Consider the following 23,735-nt stretch of genomic DNA (forward strand, 5'->3'; position numbering starts at 1 on the left):
CCCTGCCAGTGTCCTTATGCAACTAGAAAGTGCCTATTTCTTTAAAAAAAAAAAAAAGAAAAAAAGTGCAATTAAATATTTCTTAGGTGTTAACAAAAAGGCTGGGTGATAATGTCCCTATAAAAGTAGTTATCATGGTGCTCTAAAAAGTTGATATTTACATTCTCTAGCAGTATTGTACATTTTGGTTTACAAATGTCACTTCATCCTTAGGTAGGGGACGCGGCAGTTCACTTTACTCGTACTCATCATATTGTACAGAAAACCACTCTGTATGACATGGATGTTGATCCTAGCCTGAAATATGCTGCCATAGGCTGTCAAGACCGTAATATAAGGTAGGATTCATATTTCTATACCTCGTGGAACACAAGTGCTCAGACTTCACAGATGATCTAAAGTTGCTGATGTTGATCATGTCCCAAACTCCCATCACATTCCAGATCACCTCTTTTACGGTTATACAGTAAAATTCTCAGTACAGGTATGGGGTCTGTTATCCAGAATGCTTGGAACCTGGGGTTTCCGCTTGGAACCTGGGGTTTCCGGATGGCATCTTTCTGTAAATTAGATCACCTTAACTTTAGTCTGAACACTGATCCTAATAGGATCATTTTGCCACCATTAAGGATTTATGCAGCTTAAGTGACAATTAAGTTCAAGCTACTGTTTTATTATTACTGAGAAAATTGCTTTTTTAAATAAGATATTTTGTCTCTTTTGCTATTTTAAAAAAGATATTTTGTCTCTTTTGTTGTACTTTGTTATTTTGTAAATGGTGGGTATATAATTTATGTTGTTCTCCCAAGCATTCCCCTGCTCTGCATACAGAGTATAACCCTACTCACACTATTCTTTTGTCTTAGGATCTTTAACATTAGCAGCGGAAAGCAAAAAAAGTTGTACAAAGGATCACAAAGTGAAGATGGGACCTTAATTAAAGTAAGCATACAGAAATATGTATACAATTATTCTTGGCAAGAGATCTCCTGTCTTTAGAGGTTTTCATTCTAGTCTTGTATGATACTTAACCCCTGTTTACCTTCCTCTAAAACGCTGTCCATACATGTAAATATCTGCTTGTTTTCTAATTGGTAGGGATGCACCGAATCCACTTTTTTGGATTCGGCCGAACCCCCGAATCCTTCACGAAGGATTCGGCCGAATACCGAACCGAATCCGAACCCTAATTTGCATATGCAATTAGGGGTGGGAAGGGGAAAACATTTTTTACTTCCTTGTTTTCTGACAAAAAGTCACGCAATTTCCCTCCCCGCCCCTAATTTGCATATGCAAATTAGGATTCGGTTCGGCCGGACAGAAGGATTCCGCTGAATCCGAATCCTGCTGAAAAAGGCCGAATCCTGGATTCGGTGCATCCCTACTAATTGGCCACCCATGTGCAAGTGCAATTGTTTGGCCCCTTGGGAGAGGACTGTATCACTGTGCAACACCCAATCGGGAATAAATTGCTTATATGTAGTATATATATTATAATCTATGTATAATTTATAATTCTAGGTATCTTTAAGCAATCAGCCATTGTATTGTGGGCATAGGGGCAGGCTGCTCGGCCCAGTGTTTGTACCAAGCGATTGTTTTGTCTTGGAAGGAACTCTATAGCTGGATAACTTGCTTTTGGGTTGAGGCAAGCAGATTCAAATCTCCTCTTCTTCGGTCGACTAATCTCCCCGAACTGCCTTACCGTCGGCTAGAATATCATCTGAAGTCGTCTGAAGTTGCCACATGAGGAAACTTCGGGCGACTTCAGAAAACGAAGCGCTCAGAGTGCCATTCTGTCTGCCATTTACATTCGAGCCGGCGGGAAGGCAGTTTGAGGAGATTAGTCGCCGAAGAAGAGTAGATTTGTCACCAGGCGACTAATCTCCCCAAATCTGAGTGTGTGTCTCTGCCCTTAGAGTGCAAGGATGGTGCAGTATATCATTTGAATAGCTTTTCTTTTAATATAATATGCATAGGCTTGGTTTGTAAAATTTGTGTTGAGATATTCTATTGGTCACATTACAGCAATCTGGATTGTGAGAGGCTCAGAATACCGTTCCAATATCACATTGAATCTTGTGGCCCCGATTGACTGCAACTGTCCATAAATGTGGCTTGAATATCCCCTATAGGTTATGTTTCAAAGTATGGTCATAATGGATTTTTAATATCGTACAATGAATTCAGTAGAGCTCATTGGTGGCTTCAGGTTGTCTTTGGGCCACAAGTTGGATGCCCTTGGCCAGAAATATAAGAATATTATGGGAGGTGAACCTTAGCATTTTGGTTTATCATCTCTATAAACTGTTGCTGTCCATTTAGGAGTCTGTCCCTTTTTTAATCTGAGGATAATGTTCCCTCTGGTTTTTTTAGACTGCTACAACTCCTTTACAGCTTCCCATTAAACAGTGTGGTGAAAATGGCAGGATGATTGTTTCGCTTTACATGGCCGTCCAATTTAAAGCAAAAGTAGCCATAGTCACACGGTGGTTGAACATGATGAGAAGTTTGGCCAGAACCATCTGTCCAGAATGCATCCCATGTGATTATGTATAACACAAAGGGGGGAATTCACAAAAGTGTCGGGAACGAAAAAATGTCTTTAAAATGTCGTTGAAAGTGTCGTAGCAACAGCCGACAAATTCACAGAGCATTTCTCCGCCAATTTTCCGACATGTACGACACTTTTGAATTAGTGTCGTTAACAGTGGGCGTGGTTTTTTCGCGCCACTTTTCCCGACATTCTTATGAATTACTCGTAAACTCATTTTTTTTACCGACAATTTTTCAGACACTTTAGGCTCTCCAAAATGAAAATGTCGGTCAAATTGTCTTTTGAAAAGTCTTGGTAAATGTCGTTTGTACGATGAAAAGATATACGACATTTTAGAAAATTGTCGGACTTACGAGACGTTCAGAGATGGTAACATCTGCCTTTGTGAATTTGCCGTTCGTACGACATTTTACAAATTTGTCGACCGCCACTTCTGGGGTTACTTATTTTACCGACACTTTTGTGAATTCCCCCCAAAATGTTTTGTTGTGGATAACTTGTATGGCAACAAATGTATTTGACACTTGTGATGGTTCACTGAGGATCATGGGAGTTGTACTCTTAGGGGAATGGGTGGAGCCGATATGCTCCTCCTTATGTTGCATTATATAAGTCAGTCTATTGCACAAACATGTAGGCTTGAGAAAGGGCAGGAGCCCAAAACGTTGCCTAGTCTTTGACACAAATAAATTCAGTGCTGCAGTGGGAATTTTTCTATGAATAATTGGTTCCTTTGGCAGTTGCAAAGCAGCATGCACCCAACGCTACAAAAGTATAGTTGTAGCAACTTGTCTATAATGGAGCATCCCGTGTGTATAGGCTCAGCCTGCCCATCAGTCCTTTCACGATGCACTCATTTTGTCCAAATAGCAAGTCCACAGTGTTCAAGATGGTTGAAAGCTCATACACTATTTCGGCCTTTTTAGTGTGAGTTAATTATTGCTATAATTGTCTCTCTAGGTTCAAACAGACCCTTCAGGATTGTATATTGCCACAAGCTGCTCAGACAAGAACTTGTCCGTCTTTGATTTCTACTCTGGCGAGTGTGTGGCCACCATGTTTGGGCACTCAGGTAAAGTAGAAAGTAACTACATGTAATCCTACCGTGTTAAATTAGTTAAATTGGGAGGAGAAAATGTCTGTACATTTAATTTACAATACATTACATTTAATGTACATTATCATGTAAGTTGGTGACTGTTTTGTTTTGGTGTTTCCATATCAGAGGTTGTAACGGGGATGAAGTTTACCAATGACTGCAAACACTTGATATCTGTGTCCGGAGACAGGTAAGAAACAAGCAGCCAATAAAACATAACCCAGTGGTCATTCTAGAATGGATTTTCTACAGAAAAGCATTTTTTGGCTGCAAACAAATGAAAGGAGAAACAAACCCCTTATTAAAAAAAAACCCCTACCCCACATAGACCCCCTCCCCTCAGCTTAGCTGCTACTACGGGCTAATGCCCCATACTTTTTACCTACTTCTCGGTGCAGATTCATTGAACGGCAGCCATCTTCTGGGTCTTCGGTAATCTGACAGTGAGACCGGCATGTCGGTCTCATTAGGAGAGTAGGAGAGGGCACGAATAGAAAGATGAGTAATGAAAAGCTCAATGACAATACATTTGCACAATACATGGTACAATACATTTATAGCTTTACGAGCATTTGTTTTTTAATAATGAAGACCAATTGAAAAGTTGCATTGAATTGGCCATTCATTGTTTCAAGGTGAATCACTTGAATCCATCACTGGTCAGTTATTTGCATTGTATTGCTGTCAAATCAGCATGGCTGAGTTGTTTGTCGTAGGAAAAAATGTTTGAGGAGGAAGCTAAAGAAAACATTTTGAGAATAAAAATGTGTTCCTTGCAGCTGCATTTTCATCTGGAGGCTAAGCTCAGAGATGACCATTAATATGCGCCAGAGATTGGCTGAAGTCAGACAGCGTAGCAAGCAAGTGGAGATGTCTGCACCGCACAAAACTCCGAATGCAAGGTACTGGGTCGGTCAATTAAAGGTACACACTGGGCAATCTGCTTGACAGTGTACCCTAGTCTAAAGGTGGCCATAGACACACAGATCCTATCGTACGTATCGAGGATTCGTACGATTTTCGGATCTTGTATGGGGAGTGCCGACAGCTTTCGTCTGGCGGAGATCGGTCGTTTGGTCGATCGGTCAGGTTTGATTTTGACCCGACCGATCCCACCGGAGCCCATGGCACATCATAATCGAATCGTTCAGCCATAGGCCAGAACAATTAGAATACCCCCGATATAGCCATGCTCGTTAATGGCATATCGGGGAAAGATCCTCTCGTTTGGCGATGTCGCCAAACAAGCAGATCTTTGCGTCTATGGCCACATTAAAACATGCACAGTCCTTGCTGTAACATTTCCCATAACATTTCTGCATCTGGGACTGTCTCCAAAGCAGTGTCTTTTGAAGACAGGTTTGCAAGATAAATGTCCGTATGTGAACATTGTTTGTTTATTTGTGTTTTAATACTATTTTTTAATGGACTCTCTAGGCAGTTGCATGCATTTTCCCACTGCATATTGATGGCGCATGTGCTTCCGTTAAAGTTGGTGAAGAATGGTTCTCCTGTTTGTTCTGTGGTTGTAACATTTGTGTGTGTTTTAATTAATAATTTGATATTTACAGGCGAGAGACCATTGCTGTTATGTCTACTGCCCCTGCAATGTCATCAGACAGTGACAAAGAAGGGGTTGAAGATGGAAGTGATGAGGATATGGCAGGCAAGGACCTTCCCTAATGCTGATTTTTATCAAATTGTTACTTAATTCTCTGTTTATATACATTTATGGTTTTAATTAAGTTAGCCTTTATTGTATGACATGCTTTCTTTTCTGTAGGGTCTGATAAGACTTCCAGTGCCTCCAGTTCTTTTGGGAGAAGCAGTTCTTATTGGGATATGACAAGGGTGAGTTTAGTGATGTCTCTGCAAAATACTATTGCCTACAGACCATACAGTATACCTAGATAACAGATAGCAAGGATCAATTTGATCTATTAGAAATGTTATGGAGGTGCGCCTCCTGCCCATTCAAGGTTTTCCATTCATATTCATGTGGCTGAAAAATATCTAAGATACTAAATGTATCCTGGGTTTTTATTTAAAAAAAAATATATATATATTTTTTATATATAATTAGTGTAGACACAGAGATTATACATCATTCCTTTCAGTTCCTGCCCCAGTGGAGCTTACAGTTTAAGGTCCCTATCACATTCACACACTAAAGGCGGCCATACAGGGGCAAATAGACTGCTGACAGACTGAGTCGGCAGCTTATTGGCCCGTTGTGGGACCCTCCGATGGGATTCCCCGATCGATAACTGGCCAAGAATCGCGCAGGGGTAAAAATCCCATCGGACTGCATCTGTTTGTTGATGTGGTCCCGTGATCCGACTGCCCTTATGCCATCCATTATAATCCGATTGTTGGGCCCTAGGGCCCACGATATTGTCCACCTCAAGGTGGGCGTATCGGGGAGAGATCCGCTTGTTTGGATGAGCGGATCTCTGTGTGTGTCTCTATGCAGATCTCTGTGTATGGCCACCTTAATGGTGGTCATAGATACAGAGATTTGCTCGTTTTGGGTGACTTTGTTTGATTGGATAGTGGGCTCTAGGGCCCAACGATCGTATCACAACGAGGAGAATATGGGCGGTCAGATCGAGGACCTAATCAGTGAACCTATGCAGCCCTTGACCATGGGATTTTTAAACCTGCACGATCCACATTTGGCCAACTTTTGGGCAGATAACGATCAGGGGGAAACCCATCTGATTGCCCCATACACTGCCCAATAAGCTGCCGATTTAATATGTCCTGTGTATGGAGACCTTTAGGCCAATTTTATCAGGAACCAATTAACCTGCCTATACGTTTTTTGTGGGAGGAAAGTGGACTACCCGAAGAAAAGCTTCACACACTCGGGGAGAACATCTTGCAGACAGTTCCCGGACAAGAAAACAACTGAGGACCCCAGCTTACCCACTGGGCCACTGTGCTGCCCAATTGAAACCCTGAGTTGCTAAATTGGGTAACCTGATCACCAATAAAGAAATGAACTGAGATCTAAAAATCTGTTTTATATTGACTCTTTTATGAGGTCTTTGGGAGCAAACAAACAGGAAAAAACCTGGAGTGGTTAGGGTAAGGTAGTGTAAAAGCTGAAAGACTCACAACTGTACACTAAGCAAAGTAAATGCCTTTTTTATGTATTTATGCCATACAGGGCTAATACTCGGCCTGTGTACAAAGCCAATCTGTGTGCATCCATTCTCTCCTGTGTCTGCACCCAATACATTTTTTCATTTTTTTTAAATATACCCCAGGGTACAAAGAAATCTTCAGAAAGATGCGACGGCCTAAGTAAGATGCCCAGACAACGTGTTCGTTGGTCCCAACCTGCTGGTAACATTGAGATGACTGTTAAGTCCATGCTTGATCTAAGACAACTGGATTCCTTTGCCCCGTGTGATGACATTATTGGCTTCCAGCCTACCAAGGGGCTGGGAATGGAGTTTGTGGACTCAAATAATTCAAGCAACCAGGTGAGAAATAGTAAAACATATATTTGGGTGGAAATCTCATTTTATTCATGTGTAAGATGACTGTAGGATTAGTAGCATGATAGGAACTTGAAGTGCTTGGAGTACAAACATTCAGAGGGAAATTATTAGGGATGCACCAAATCCACTATTTTGGATTCGTCTGAAGATTAGGCCGAATACTGAATCCGAATTTGCACATGCAGATTAGGGGTGGGAAGGAGAAACATTTTTTACTTCCTTGTTTTTTGACAAAAAGCAATTTCCCTCCCCAACTCTAATTTGCATACGCAAATTTGTATTCAGTTCGGCCGGGTAGAAGGATTCGGCCAAATCATGGCCGAATCCTCAACGGAATCCTGGACTCATCTCGCATCTCTAGAATTTATTAATATATTTGGGGAAATGTACATCTCTTGTTTAGGATATATAAAAGTCCTTTTGTGTATAATTAAATTTTATAAGAAATTGTTTCATGTAATGTTCCCATTTAATAGAATTAAATGTAAGATCTACTGTATATACTCGAGTATAAGCAGAGTTTTTCAGCATCCAAAATGTGCTGAAAAAGTCTACCTCGGCTTATACTCGAGTCAGCGGGCAGTAGCTGAGATTGCAGTCACTTTTAATCATTCCTATACCAAAAGTTCGCTTGGGGAGAGACTGCAATATCACACAGCACCCTCTGTTGGTTATACGAAAGAATAACAGTGCGCCCTCTGTTGGTTATATGAAAGAATAACAGTGACTGCAATATCACACAGCACCCTCTGTTGGTTATATGAAAGAATAACAGTGACTGCAATATCACACAGCGCCATCTGTTGGGTATATGAAGGATTAACAGTGACTGCAATATCACACAGCACCCTCTGTTGGTTATATGAAAGAATAACAGTGACTGCAATATCACACAGCACCCTCTGTTGCTTATATGAAAGAATAACAGAGACTGCAATATCACACAGCACCATCTGTTGGTTATATGAAAGAATAACAGTGACTGCAATATCACACAGCGCCATCTGTTGGGTATATGAAGGATTAACAGTGACTGCAATATCACACAGCGCCCTCTGTTGGTTATATGAAAGAATAACAGTGATGGCAATATCACACAGCACCCTCTGCACATGGTAGTGGGACAGTGGGACAATGCACACAGTAATCCGTTTGGCAATTCTCTGTCACCATCAACTTTGCAACGAAGTCCGGTTGATCGATGGGGGGGTCGCTTTGGCGGAATGTGCGCTGCTGGGAGACAGGGCTGTAGTTGTGTCTAGGCTTATACTCGAGTCAATAAGTTTTCCCAGTTTTTTTAGGTAAAATTAGGTACCTCGGCTTATACTTGGCTTGGCTTATACTCGAGTATATACAGGTACATTATCACAAAGTGTAAATGCATTTTCCCCCGCAAATACCACTGCACATTTCTTTAGTGCTCAGACCTTTTTTAGCACATAATGGGCCGCAATCTTTTCAATAAACAGTGCGCTACTCCTTTATATTCCCATCTAAGTTTATTATAGTATTTACTTGTTGGCTGCATTTGAAACATTTGAAAACTGTTGGAAGCCATTTATATGTTAACTGTTACTCTTCATATACAATGGAATGATACAGCCTCTTATTGGTCATTCGCAAGTATTAACATATGCTAACCCTAATATATTCACGTAGGTATTGCATTGCACCATTGTCAACTTGTAGCGATCAATTAGATCTTTGCTTTATTGCAGACCAGTGAAAGTTAGGTACTGGTTGGTTGTTGTACAGGTGTGGGACCTGTTATCCAGAATGCTCGGGGCATGGTGCTTTCCAGATAATGGATCTTTCTGTAATTTGGATCTTCATGCCTTAAGTCTACTAGAAAATCATTTAAACAGGAAATAAACCCAATACTCTGGTTCTGCTTCCAATAAGGATTAATTATATCTTTGTTTGGATCAAGTACAAGATACTGTTTTATTACTACAGAGAAAAGGGAAATCATTTTTGAAAATTTGTATAAAATAGAGTTAATGGGAGACTGCTTTTCCTTTATTCTGCGCTTTCTGGATAACTGGTTTCCAGATAACTGATCTCATACCTGTAGTAGATTAATTGTGCACCTGGTTGGTAATGGAAGCTTACTGTGTGACTACATCAGTTGTTGCTTGAACAAGACAAGGCACATCACCTACATGTTTGCTGATTCTCTGTGCTTTCTCCCCAGTCACCTTTTGGTCCCATAGGCAGTCGGTCTCGCCCTAGAGTTATCCGTCTTATGTCCTGTGAGGAAACCGTGTTCAAGCCTGATGTGGAGACACCAGAAGGCAAAGAATGTACCATCTACCCTGAATTGGAGGAGGACGAGTCTTTGGAAAGATGCGGGTATCTTCTAAAATTAATTTCATTTCCTTACTGTGTTATTCAGGGCAGCCATCAGGGGGGGAGAGTTGTAGGGGGCCCCGAGGGTAAGGGGGGCCCAGCCACGCCGCACTTTCTTGATTAGCCGGGCCCCCTGCTTTTGGAGAGCTGCTGACTTTGGGAAGGCAGGAGCACAAGGGGAGGTATCTTCTGTCCATTACTTCCCCTTATTGGTCACTGAGTTTAAGTCCCGGTTGACCTGCTAAGGGATTGGATAGCTGAGGTTTGAACTTCCCCTCCACCTCATCCAATCACCATGCAGCTTTACCAGGAATTCTGTGACCAATAAGGGAAGAAAATGCTGTCACTGGAAGAAGATGCAGCCACCTGTGCTCCCCTCCTCCCTTCTGTAGTTGGCAGCTCACTGACAGCAGGTGGGCCACACTAATGAAGTAAGTGCAACATGGCAGGGCCCCCCTAAAGGTAAGTTTTTTTACATGGACGTTTAAGGGGGGCCCTGGCTACCAATTTTCTTATAACGTGGGGGGGGCCTGGCAACCAATTTGTTCCCCATGTGGGGTCCTAGCCACTAATATTTTTTTATTAACATGTGGGAACCATAGCCACCAATGTTTTTTTTGGGCCCAGGGGGCCCATGACATTTTTCCGTATGGGGTCCTGCGATTTCTGATGGTGGCCCTGGTGTTATTTAAGGGAAGCATGTCTTTATAATTAGACTTTTGCTATTTTTATGATTACTTTCTATAATCCCATTAATTCCATGCAAAATAATAATAATAATAATAGTAATTATAATAATAAAGCCAATCCACTGGGACTTATGCTATAATTTTTAGTAAGTAGTAGAAATACTGGTTTACTGAATTAAATTGAAGCCCTGTGCCTCGATAGATACCACTAGGCAGGCACATATGGGGGGGGGCGGGTGAATTCACAAAAGTGGAGGAAGCATTTTTTGATGTGAAAACTGGTGTAAATACAATCTCAACCGCCAGTATGGGAGACTATGGGAGACTAATTTGCATATTTATGGGGATTAGCAGCCTATTTTCAGGATGCAGGCCCTGTTTTCTCTATAGCCACAATTTAATAACAATAGGTTTATATGGAAAAAAATATATATATTTGATAACATTTTATATGTAAATAGTTTATTTCCAGCATAAAATAGGTGATCAAACCATATTTTTACCTCACAGTCGAAATATTTTTTTTTTTTTCGTTAAATGAATGAGGCAATGTTAGCATTTTAAGTGAATATATGTTTTACATTTTTATTTAAAGGGGAAGTAAAGCCACCCTGGCAAATTTTAGTTTTTGTACCAGTACACAGCCCATCCCAGGGCCGGAACTAAATCTCTTCTCTGAAGGGCACAATCATTAGTATGAGTCAAATGTACAGCAGAGAGTCACCTAATGACAGACTCACTGGTTTAGGAAGAGCTAAGGACAAATTCAGAAAAAAAAATGTTGTTTGAAATGTCGTGAGAAAGACAAAATCTGGAAACTGTTCTGGTTAAAAGACAAATTCATAGAAGCAGAGGTTTGTGAATATGGCTGGAAATCCAACAATTTTGTCTCCACTTTTATTTTGTCTCAATATCACCACTTTTCGAATTGCAGTACTATGAGCAAGAGAGTTGGTGCGATTTTATAAAACAAACGTATCATTTTATTCTTGGCTAGGAGCTTGGGGACTAGCAGGCCGGCCTGTTTAGAAAACCAGTTTACAAATATTTCTCTTCTAGTGAATTTGAGGTGAAAGGTTTGCCACTCAGGAGTTACCATGACAATGTTTGTCAAGAGAAGCACAGCCCTGACAGTGCCTGTTCTGTGGATTATAGTAGTCGCCTGTCTAGCCCTGAGCACCCCAATGAAGGTAAGATGTCTATTGTTGTAGGTCCAATTCACATCCACTAAGGCGGGGGTAGGCAACCCATGGCTCCGGAGCCTCATGCGGCTCTTCATCCTTTTTGCTGCGTCACGTCATCTATACAGTCCTCACACCTGCTGGCGGATTCTTGAGTGTATGACCGCGGTAACCTAACGGCGGTAAGCCACCAGCAGGTGCGAGGGCTGTATAGACGTCCCAGGAGTGACAGATGAGAACACTAGCATTTAATAGGGCAATTCAGTGTTTAATTTATTTCATAGTAGGCCTACACATACACACTGCACTTCTGTTTGTTGTAGTCTGTTGTTGTAACAGTTAAAATTAAAAAAAGGTTAAAACTTTTAAAAGTTCATAAGCTGTGTTATGTTGTGTGGCTCCAGACAATTTTTCTTTCATGGAAGAGGGGGCAAAATGGCTCTTTTGATAAAAGAAAAGGTTGCTGACCCCTGCTCTAAGGTAAGAGACATGCTCAAATTCGGGGAGATTAGTTGCCCAACGACATATCTCCTCTTCTTCGGGGCGACTAATCTCCCAGTACTGCCTCCCGCAATCCGTGCGCTTCGTTTTCTGAAGTTGCCTCATGAGGAAACTTCGGGCAACTTCGGAAAACGAAGCTCTCTGAGTGCCACTCGGCCAGCTATTTCGGAAGCAGTTCAGGAAGATAAGTTGGCCGGGCGACTAAATCCCCCCGAATCTGAGCATGTGTCTCTGTCCTAACTCAGCACTGTATTCAATTTGTTCCTCTTAGTAGGCCCATTTTTCTGCATGCCCATAGTTCATATTAGACTAAAAAATGTCATACAGATACTCTTCAGCGATCAAGGGGGCTGTAAAACAATATCACTGCACTTAGTCCATAGACATCCAGCAGGCAGTGCCGCTCTAGCCTAAAGCATTCCTCTGACGTGAAACTCTGCAATTCAAGTTTCCCTGTTACTAAGCAAACAATATAGCAGACCTTACCTCCTGCAGCCAACCAGAGACCCACTGTCACAGCAATGAGATAAATATTACAGGTCTAATGGGTCTATTAAGGACATGGCTAGTCCGACCCTGGTTAAAGCACTCCATGAAAACTTTAAATTTTTAGCGAAAACTGGATATACTCATCGGAATAAATGAAAACACCAGCCAGAACCTGGTAAAATGCAAAAAGAGGGAAATTCAGAAAGAGGGAAAGGCCCACCCAGGCCAACGCATACAGGGATACTAGCCATTCTGATCCCGTGCAAAGAATAAATGTTTGTACAATTAAATATTCCCTAATACCTTGTTTATAAACGTGGTTTTGTTTTTTTATTTTCTTCTAGTCTCCAGAATGATTTGCAAATTTTGTAATGTTCTTGGTCCTGTTTTTTTTTTCCTTGGGGGTAAACCCTAAAGATTCTGAAAGCACAGAGCCCTTAAGTGTAGATGCAAATTCTTCTGATCTGGAAGAACAGGTTGAAGCTGATGAGCTGGAGCCAAACAGCCCTGTGATGGACGAGGAGGTCCCACAGACACCAGACCAGGAGAAGTTCCTTAAGCAGAACTTTGGAAACCTCACTGCTGGCAAGCTTCCAGGTTTGTGCTTTTCTCCATTTAGCTGGACCCTGATTTTTAGCTCCTTAAAGTGCTTTATGTAACAATGTTATTAAATATATTTGTGACAATATAAGCTTGCATGCATAAATCATGAGGCAAAATCATGGCAAACATCCCCTGTTTATTCTGTAATGTTTCAAACACACACATTTTATCCTTGGCTTGCACTGTAGCATATGGTTACACATAGCAACCTTTCAGGCTATCGTCATTGTTAATTGTGTCTGCCCGGTGTTTGTTAGAGAGGTCGGCACCTCTCCCAATAATATTGCAAGGAAGTAGTACCAACACACAATGGCTAGTGAAGTGGGGTGAACTCCTGCCCGTTTATTGTGTCATTGATGTAACATTTAAGGAGTGTACCCCTTTGTCAGACCCATGTCTAATGAATGGGTACGCCCCTAAAACGTTACATCACTCACGCAATAAACTTTCAGGGGTTCACCCCACTTCACTAGCCATTGTGTGTTTGGTACTAGTTCCTTACAAAAAATAAGCTGTCCACATACCTAAAGGGTATCTAAAGAGATTAACCACATATAATTATTTTAACATACACCCAAAAATGTAACAAAATGAAACAAAAAAGGGATTGGTGTCCTGTAGAGCCTGAAATTCATACAGTTTATACTAGTGCTGAATCTGACCATCTTCTGCATTCACAGATGGACCTCTGCTAACCTCAGAGAGGAATGACTTCTCCAGCATAACCTCCCGCTTCCTCGCTCAGCCACCAGCACTTAGGTTTGTATTCCTTTCCCTTGTTTCTTCTTGTAAAAGAAGAAACAAAGATTTGAGCTTCTAAATTATAGGTTGATCCAAGCATCAAAACGAAGATGACAAAATCTCTGTCCAAAATCTAAGCAATAATCCAATCTACGTTCATTAAAGGGCATGTAAATTCTAAAATAGAATAATGCTACAAATGCTGTATTTTGTATACTAAATATAAACATGAACTTACTGCACCACAAGCCTAATCAAACAAATGATTTATGCTTTCAAAGTTGGCCACAGGGGGTCACAATCTTGTAACTTTGTTATACATCTTTGCAAGACCAAGACTAAGTGCACATGCTCAGTGTGGTCTGGGCTGCTTAGGGATCTCATAAACAAAGCTGCTTGAATTCTGCATGGCTGGGAAGTAAGGCTCCCCCTGCTGTTCATAAGTATGATTGTTTCCCTGCAGAGCAGTTAGGGACCGTCTGACAATTCCTATCCACAGCAGTAAATGAAGGGAGAATTTCACTGCATACAGTCAGGTTTCGTATAAAAACGGTACACATTTTTTAATTAGAGTATATTGGAGATAGGTATATTTTTCATTAAAGAAAGTAAAAATGGGATTTTATTTTTTTGCCTTTACATGCCCTTTAAACCTTTTCAATGGTTTTAATGTTGTACATGTGTCATTGCAGTAACTGTGTGGTTGTTCTCTGCACTACTTGTTCTGTTGTTTGGACTCCTGAAATGATGTACCTGGTGGAGAACTGGCTTCTGCTGCTTCAAGTCAGAACAGTAGTGAGGGCACAGAGCAAAAAGCTATATACAAATACGACTTTTAGCAGCAGTTAAATTAACAGATCATTTTAAAGTGGCCCTTCAACTAAAACATTTTTTCATCATTTTTTTTTTAGTTTTGAATTTATAAAAGTCCTTTCAACTGAAAGCCTTATCCCTCTCTATTCCCTGGTTCTAACTCTTAAAACAACTGGACATTTGGTCGTTTAATCAGCTGGCTTGCAACATTTCAGCAGTGCCAAGACTGATACTATTTGTCATCGCAGATTTACTAAGCTCGAGTGAAGGATTCGAATGAAAAAAACTTTGAATTTCGAAGTATTTTTTTGGGTATTTCGACCATCGAATGGGTCAAATTCGATCGATTCGAATGATTCGAAGTAAAAATCGTTCGACCATTCGATAGTCGAAGTACTGTCTCTTTAAAAAATACTTTGACTACATACTTCACCACTTTAAACCTACCGAGGTTCAATGTTAGCCTATGGGGATCTTCCCTAGCACTTTTCTACGTTTTTTTGTGGTCGAATAAAAATCCTTCGATCGATCACTTTAAATCGTTCGAATCGTTCTTCTTTATTCAAAGTATTTGCAGTAAATCCTTCGAATTCGAAGGATTTTATTTCGAGGGTCGAATTCGAGGGTTTTTTAAACGAAATTAGACCCTTAGTAAATCTGCCCCATAATGTTTACCATGCAAAATTCATATTGTAGGAGATCACCTAAAGTTACATTTTTAGCAACAACAAAAAAAATCTGTTTTTCCTTCAGCAAAGATCAACCTGTTGAATCCTCAGAGTCCAGCCCTGCATTCATTCAGCCTTCACAAGAGCATCCCTCGCTGATTAGTGGAACGGTGGACAATCAACCCAAAGGTGTAATTATGATGAATCAAGATTTTGCCAGCCCTCAAAATCTTTGCGTTCAAAAGAAGGGAAAGCACCTCCAAGAATATGGGCCTATATGTAAAGATGGGCCTTTTCCCTCCGTGATGCAAATACGGAAATCGCAGTCAGTCCACGATCTTGTACATGAAGGTAATGTCCAGATTGCTTAGTGATAAATCCCATTTTAATTGTTTGGGGGTGAAACCATTTGAGATTTGAGATTAAAAATGATTTTATCTGCCACCATAGCAGAGTTCAGATGTTATCTAGAAATGGCACAAACTGCTTCTCTTGCCATTACTTAATCTAGTGATTGAATTTCCTTTAGGTGATAAAACAGAAGCCGATGGCATTATGGTGAAAATGCGCTCCCAAGTGCAGACTGCAGCCCAAAGAGAAGAGAAGGCCATTCGCCGACGAACAATGCCATCCATCCTAATAAAAGGGGAAAATGTTGCCCCTGGTACGCCCCAAGCAAAGGATGGCAAATCAGCTAAAGGAAGATCCTACATGAATCCAACCACAAGCTCCATGGCTAAAATTTCTCGGAGTATGTCGGTGGGAGAAAATCTAAATATTGTTGACAATCAGGACACTTCATCGAGTTCAGATAGAAAAGGCTATCGTGAACCTGAGATAGGGGTTGTCACCAGTTTTGAAGAGACGGAGAAAAACAGTCAAACTGCTAAGGAGACTGTCATCATTAAACCACATTTGAAGCCTGTCTCGAACTGTTCCTCAACGAAGACTTTTCAGACCAAGAATCGAGCGCACCTCACTCTAGATATTGGTAAACCACTGCCAGATCGACCCCTTCTGTCCTTTAATAAAGGCAAAGGGTCACTGGAGATGGAGTCTCCGAGATCACCAGCAAGTGGCTGCAAAGTCAAAAATTCCTTCGCAGAGTTAACTTGTAGAAATGAGAACCAGACTTCTTCTGCTTTAGAAAAAATCAGTCCATCAGAGGATTATGGCTACAGTAAAAGCCAAGGAAATGTCAAGGCAAACTCCAAGCCAAATATATCTCAAGAACGAGTAGAGTTATTTTCTGACACGTTGAAACCCATTCATAGAGGCAGAGCGTCTACCATTAGCCATACTCCAGACCATCACTCAGGGCTTTTTCCTGAACCCATGAGACCTAGATCTCCATCTCTTAATGAAGCACAAACACATAATTCAGGTGGGCATAAGCATCCATCACGGGTGGTCGCACCCTTTCTGTCTGTGAGTCACCTTCCAGCTCCATCTCATCTATCTCCGTCCAACTTCTTGACTATCACGCTTTCTCCTCGTTTCATAAGTCAAGCCCAGAATGGTGAGGCCTTTGTTTCTTGCCTTTTCTTTTATAAGTGCATGGTATTTCTCAAAGGATTTCTCTCATAGATTTCCTGTGAGTAACGGAGACTTAGGCTAACTTGAAACTACATATATAAAGGGTATATCATTTTAGAAAGTGTAGTATTGCATACAGCATTACACTGGTCTTTCTCTCTAGCTCTCAACAGTCCCTAGCATCAGAAAACATACATGTCTTTCTCTACAATTCTACATACATACACTTTCCATTCCATGGCATCTGCCTTATGTGTAAAAGTTCAGTTCCTGTATGTGATGTGTAGTCTCCATGTAAAGGTAATGATTATGGTTATGATGCTTCTTCATTTCAGCATCGTCTGTGAGTTTTGAGCAGTGTGAACTAATTGCTTCGGAGCTGCAGGACAGTCTCCAAAAGGCTCTTAGTTTGTACCGAACTGTGAGTACACAACCTTCCGTGCCTTGTTATATGATATATTTCTCTTCTGTGATGGAACCTATTGCTTAAGTTTCTATGCCTCCTGTGTTTGTTATTGGGTATTGCCTAATCCAGGGATCCCCAACCTTTTTATCCATGAGCTACATTCGCATGTTAAAAAAAAAAAAAGTTGGCGAGCAACACAAACATGGAAAAAGTTTCTGGGGTGCCAATTATAAACTGTGGTTGACTACTGGTAGCCCCTGTGTGGACTGAATCCTACAGTAGCCTCTGTTTGGCTGTGAAACTTGGTTTTTATGCAACCAAAACTTGTCTCCAACCAGGAATTCAAAAATAAGCACCTGCTTTGAGGCCACCGGAAGCAACATGCAAGGTTGTTGGTGAGCAACATGGTGCACGCAAGCTAATGGTTGGGGATCACTGGCCTAATCTATCGCTTTTGCCAGTTCCCAATGCACCCAATTACTTTACTGTAGTGTGGGCCCTGGGTCCTGCTGCTGTGGTGCAGTTTATGGGACATTCAACCGACTCCACAAAACTTTTATGTTTAACTCTCAACTGCTGGAAGGTATATAAAGAGTTTTCTAAAATGCAGTGTAGCCGTATGCATATACTGCTTTATATGTTCCTATCACTGTTCTGCTAGTATTTATAAAACAGTGAACCTAAAGTATTCTAACTCAAATTTTTTTGGCAATGTTTATTTGAACTAGCACATCCATGTTTGGAAGCACAACTATTTAAGACCTGAAAAGACATCTGGCTGTGTATTCCTGTAACCGCCAGCACACACCGCTACTGTGCTCCCTGTGTCACCTTAATCTACCCAACCACATTGTTTAGTGTGAGCTGAGACACAACGGGCTTTCATTGTACTGTGATGCTGGACAGCAAACAAGGGTTAAGGGATTCTGTCATGATTTTTATGATGTAGCTTTTATTGATACGTTACACTGTTTAAAGTGAAAATAATTCACTCTACAATATAACATTTCATTCCTGAACCAACAAGTGTATTTTTTTAGTTGTAATATTGGTGTGTAGGTGCATCTCAGGTCATTTTGCCTGGTCATGTGCTTTCAGAAAGAGCCAGCACTTTAGGATGGAACTGCTTTCTGGCAGGCTGTTGTTTCTCCTACTCAGTGTAACTGAATGTGTCTCAGTGGGACCTGGATTTTACTATTGAGTGCTGTTCTTAGATCTACCAGGCAGCTGTTATCTTGTGTTAGGGAGCTGCTATCTGGTTACCTTCCCATTGTTCTTTTGTTAGGCTGCTGGGGGGAAAGGGAAGGGGTGATATCACTCCAACTTGCAGTACAGCAGTAAAGAGTGATTGAAGTTTATCAGAGCACAAGTCACATGACTGGGGGCAGCTGGGAAACTGACAATATGTCTAGCCCCATGTCAGATTTCAAAATTAAAAATAAAAAAATCTGTTTGCTCTTTTGAGAAACTGATTTCAGTGCAGAATTCTGCTGCAGCAGCAGCACTATTAACTGATGTGTTTTGAAAAAAACATTTATTCCCATGACAGTATCCCTTTAGGTTGCCCATCAGTGGTGCACCCAGCCTTTGTGAGCCTAAGCAAGTGATGAAGCATAGTGATGAGGGAAAACAAGTGCCTAACGGGAATCGTCCGATAGGGACACACAGTAACCGTCGCTACAATGACTGCGAATATTCGGGTGTTGCCAAACTTGGTGGTGTTTTTATTTTTTTAATCTATTTCCAGTTCAGAGTTTTTACAGAGCGTAATCTGCCTTTCCAGCTATGGGACTACTCCGCTAATAGGCAAATGAGCCTAAAGGTGGGCAAGATCTTTCCAAGAAAGATCGTTGGTTTCAATACACACGTGTAGAGCTGAATGGTCAGATATAAATATAGAAACAATAGAATTCTACCTGTATCTGATGATTCAGCACTAACAATGGCCGATGTTTGGGTCCCTTCAAAGGCACCCGATCAAAATTTTCCTTCCAGCCCGATCAACGAGCCGACCGATATCCAAGTCTTCTGCCTATATTGGTCGGCTCTTTTCCCACCATACACGCACCGAATATCGTACAAAAATTTTTTCGTACACTATTATCTGTGCGTCTATGGCCACCTTTAGCAGGCCGAGTTTCCTATTTGGGGCATTAATGGTGCTGTCTCCAGATCTCATTTTCAGAATGATTGTTTGCTCCTTATTGGACAGCCCATGTTGTTTAAACTGGAGAAAAATTCCCATTGGTTAGCTGAAAGGAAGTAAAGAGGAGCTGCAGCTATGAGACTCCTCTTCACTTCCTGCTGTTCCAATTTGTTTGTACATTGAACCTAAAATAATGAAACAATGGAGGTAAGCGCCAATGAAAAATGCCTTCTGTAGGCAACATAAAATAGGTGCAAAGTAAGAGAAAACCCAGCATGGCCGATATTCTGCATCCTACTTTCACAAGGTTTGTTCACCTTCCAAACACTTTTTTCACTTTTTAAATGTTTTGAATTGCTTTCCATGTTTTATTCTTTGAAATTGAAGTTTAAAGGGGTTGTTCACCTTCTAACACTTTTTTTTCAGTTTAGTTGGTTCAGATAATTCACCAGAAATAACGCCATTTTCAATTCCTTTATATTTTCTATTCGTGATGGATTTTCTAATATTGAAGTTTATTTTTTTTACCTTTTTATGTCTTTCTAAAGCAGCTTTGGGCATTTGTCTGGCAGCTCAGTGATCCAGGTGCAGATTTCTACATTAGTTGATCCCTTATTCAGCGGCATCTTTGGAATATGAGCAACTATTGTATCAATTCTAACAGCTGCCTGTAATGAAACCCAGGGATTCTGCTCAGCAGAATAAGAAATGTATCAATTTAGAACAGTTACAGGGTCGGCGACCCCCCCAGCTGCTTCAGAAAGACTTGAAAAAGTGAAAAACAAAACTAGAACTAGAAAGTAAATGGAAAAAAGAATTACCGTATATACTCGAGTATAAGCCGTCCCGAGTATAAGCCGAGGTACCTAATTTTACCTCCAAAAACTGGGAAAGCTTATTGACTCGAGTATAAGCCTAGGGTGAGAAATGCAGCAGCTTCTGGTAAGTTACAATCAAAACATGGAGGGTTTCTGCTCCCATTGGAGGTGCCGGTGTCTCGTTTTGAATGCTGGCGATCATTCTTGGACACAGGCGACTATTCTTGGACGCCAGCGACTATTCTTGGACTCCGGCGACTATTCTTGGACGCCGGCGACTATTCTTGGACGCCGGCGACTATTCTTGGACGCCGGCGACTATTCTGAGGCGCAGGCAACTATTCTTAGACGCCGGCGACTGTTTTTGCGCTTGACCCGAGTATAAGTCGAGGTAGAGTTTTTCAGCATATTTTGGGGGCTGAAAAACTCGGCTTATACTCGAGTATATACGGTATTCAGAATTATCTGAAAACCACAAAATCATGATAAATGTGCTTTTAGCCAAACTAAACATTGTGTTCTGTCTCCCAGGTGACCACTGCTGATCCTTCGACTAACCTGGAGCGCTGCAAGATTGCAAGTCTGTTGACTGAAACATTTGGTTTGGTGAAGCAAGAGCTTGATTTCTTGAAAGAAGGAAATAGCAGCCCTGGAACAGCATTGACACCCCAGGATGAGGCTGTCTCTGACTTCCCAGCACTCTGCTTACCTGAAGAACAAGGGGCACGGGGCCTGGGAGATGACAAAACACTCGCTCTTCTCCAGCAATACTCTGAACTCTTACTTCAAGCTGTGGAAAAGAAGATGAACAAGAAGCTCTGAGCAGGAGCAACAAGTCCTCTGACTGGACATTTCTGCTGGTTCCCTTGTGATCCAAAGCTTACTCTTGACTAAATCAAACACTAATCCTGGTGTCCATGGCTAGAAGTCCATGTTGATGATTTTATTCTGTTACAGCAATCTCTTCAAACCAGCAGCACTTGCCGCCTAACTGGCCCTGCTTCGGTCAGGACTGGAACCTGGTACCGCAGATGCACAGAACACTTTTTTTACTCTGTGATCCTATTAACAAAGCATTTATCTAGTGTTTTTTATTTGTTGCTATGTATTTTTAAATTATTGATTTAACTTTAACTGTTTCAGTGTTGGCTATCTCCGCTTTTTTTTCCCCTGGAGAGGCCATCCATTCATTTTCACAAGCACACTCACTGTTGGTAGTGCCAGATATCCACAGCTTTGGCAGTGTAGGGTGTTTAAAGGAGAACTAAACCCCCGTTCATCAAAAATCCCCTTCCGTCCATTGACCCCCTCAATGCTTTCTCCCTCCTTCATAACTCGGTGGAAAAAATATCCCTGTCATGTACCTTGGCATAATTATGCAGAGTAGCGCAGCGGAGCTCTTCAGCGCCATCTTCTGTATCTTCAGATTTTCCTTCGGCAATCTTTGAAGCTTTCCGTTCACGCGCAGTAGACACGGCGCCAGCGCTCACTTCCGCGAGGAACCAGAAGATACAGAAGATGGCGCCGGAGAGCTCCGCTGCACTACTCTACATGAATATGCCAAGTACATGACAGGGACACTTTTTCCACTGAGTTACTAAGGAGGGAGAAAGCAGCAAAGGGGCCAATGGATGGAAGGGGATGGGGAATTTTGATGAACGGGGGGTTTAGTTCTTCTTTAAAGGAACAGTTCAGTGTAATAATAAAAAGTGAGTAAATAGATAGACTGTGCAAAATAAAAAATGTTTCTAATATAGTTAGTTTGCCAAAAATGTAATGTATAAAGGCTGGAGTGAGTGGATGTGTAACATAATAGCCAGAACACTACTTCCTGCTTTTCAGCTCTCTAACTCTGAGTTAGTCAGTGACTATAAGGGGGGCCACATGGGACATAACTGTTCAGTGAGTTTGTAATTGATCCTCAGCATTCAGCTCAGATTCAAAAGCAACAGATATGACCCATGTGGCATCCCTCACTCAAGTCACTGATTGGTTACTACCTGGTAACCAACCAGTGGAAACTAAGAGAGCTGAAAAGCAGTGGTCTGGCTATTATGTTACACATCCAGTCACTCCAGTCTTTATACATTACATTTTTGGCTAACTAACTATATTAGAAACATTTTTTATGTTGCACAGCCTATTTACCCAGTTTTTATTTTTATACTGAACAATTCCTTTAAGAACGCTTGATGTCTCTGTTTAGAGATGGTTTACATTTTCTTAGCATTGTATTGTTGCTGCTTTCTTTTATATATATTTATAATTGTTACTTCGCTGTTCGTGTGTTGTTACCCTTTCCACCTACTTGAGGGGGCTGTTGCATTACTCTGAACCTTCTACAAAGATGGAGGAAGCCGTCGGATGACCGATCTCCTTCCCTTTGCTTCTAAAGAAACTTGCCTTGTTTCCGCTTGTTAGTCTGCAAAGTTGGCTCATTAAAACTTGATATTGCCTGACCAACAGTAAGGTGCAGATTTATCAACATGTGAGTTCAGATTTTAATACATAAAAACTCACCCACATTCTATTCATTCCTGTGGGCTTTTTAGAAGGATATTGATCAATGGGGGAAAATTAGAGCTCGCCTTTTGATAAGTGCGCTTCGAAAAACCAATAGGAATAAATAAAACATGGGTGGGTATCTATTTATTAAAATCTGAGCTCATATTATGATAAATCTGCCCCTAAGAGGGCCTGAAGGCATTGCCAACTAAATTCCAAACTGGTTTGCTTATCCCTAAGTATCAATATCTGTCAACACCAAGGTTTTCATATTGGTTTCAACCATTTTCTTTAACAGCAGCCAGTCCATGTGTTTTATTTATGTTAAATATAAGAATTAGTGCACATTTTACCTAAGCTCTATTTCTGACCCCTCCAAACAGTTAAGTGAGAAGTCAGAATGTCATTGCCCCCCCTGTCTTGAATTAAAGGGATACTGTCATGGGAAAAAAAAAAATTTCGAAATGAATCAGTTAATAGTGCTGCTCCAGCAGAATTCTGCACTGAAATCCATTTCTCAAAAGAGCAAACAGATTTTTTTATATTCAATTTTGAAATCTGACATGGGGCTAGACATATTGTCAATTTCCCAGCTGCCCCAAGTCATGTGACTTGTGCTCTGATAAACTTCAATCACTCTTTACTGCTGTACTGCAAGTTGGAGTGATATCACCCCCCTCCCTTTTTCCCTCCAGCAGCCTAACAACAGAACAATAGGAAGGTAACCAGATAGCAGCTCCCTAACACAAGATAACAGCTGCCTGGTAGATCTAAGAACAACACTCAATAGTAAAATCCCATGTCCCACTGAGACACATTCAGTTACATTGAGAAGGAAAAACAGCAGCCTGCCAGAAAGCATTTCTCTCCTAAAGTGCAGGCACAAGTCACATGACTTGGGGCAGCTGGGAAATTGACAAAATGTCTAGCCCCATGTCAGATTTTAAAATTAAATATAAAAAAATCTGTTTACTCTTTTGAGAAATGGATTTCAGCGCAGAATTCTGCTGGAACAGCACTATTAACTGATTCATTTTGAAAAAAAAAATTTTTCCCATGACAGTATCCCTTTAATATAACCCTTACATTTTATACATAAAAATATCTATATAATGCTTGTGCTAT

At 41.0% G+C, this 23,735-nt stretch overlaps 1 protein-coding gene across 3 annotated transcripts in view; it reads left to right on the forward strand.

Moving 5' to 3' along the window:
• The window catches only part of mapkbp1.S (mitogen-activated protein kinase binding protein 1 S homeolog), a 79,177-nt gene extending 57,533 nt beyond the window's left edge, over positions 1–21,644 (forward strand). For all 3 annotated transcript variants that reach the window (XM_018232260.2, XM_018232259.2, XM_018232261.2), the window contains exons 16-31: positions 214–338; positions 867–942; positions 3,518–3,629; positions 3,783–3,846; positions 4,436–4,558; positions 5,228–5,322; positions 5,440–5,507; positions 6,929–7,147; positions 9,360–9,517; positions 11,263–11,393; positions 12,792–12,971; positions 13,658–13,736; positions 15,285–15,550; positions 15,729–16,583; positions 17,071–17,156; positions 20,637–21,644. In XM_018232260.2, the coding sequence (XP_018087749.1) occupies positions 214–338; positions 867–942; positions 3,518–3,629; positions 3,783–3,846; positions 4,436–4,558; positions 5,228–5,322; positions 5,440–5,507; positions 6,929–7,147; positions 9,360–9,517; positions 11,263–11,393; positions 12,792–12,971; positions 13,658–13,736; positions 15,285–15,550; positions 15,729–16,583; positions 17,071–17,156; positions 20,637–20,927 (2,928 nt within the window). In that variant the 3' untranslated portion in view covers positions 20,928–21,644. The remainder of the gene's footprint in view (positions 1–213; positions 339–866; positions 943–3,517; positions 3,630–3,782; positions 3,847–4,435; positions 4,559–5,227; positions 5,323–5,439; positions 5,508–6,928; positions 7,148–9,359; positions 9,518–11,262; positions 11,394–12,791; positions 12,972–13,657; positions 13,737–15,284; positions 15,551–15,728; positions 16,584–17,070; positions 17,157–20,636) is intronic.
• Positions 21,645–23,735: the final 2,091 nt, after the last annotated feature.

The sequence above is a fragment of the Xenopus laevis genome, chromosome 8S (genome assembly GCF_017654675.1).
Source record: "Xenopus laevis strain J_2021 chromosome 8S, Xenopus_laevis_v10.1, whole genome shotgun sequence".
Classification (NCBI taxonomy): Eukaryota; Metazoa; Chordata; class Amphibia; order Anura; family Pipidae; genus Xenopus; species Xenopus laevis.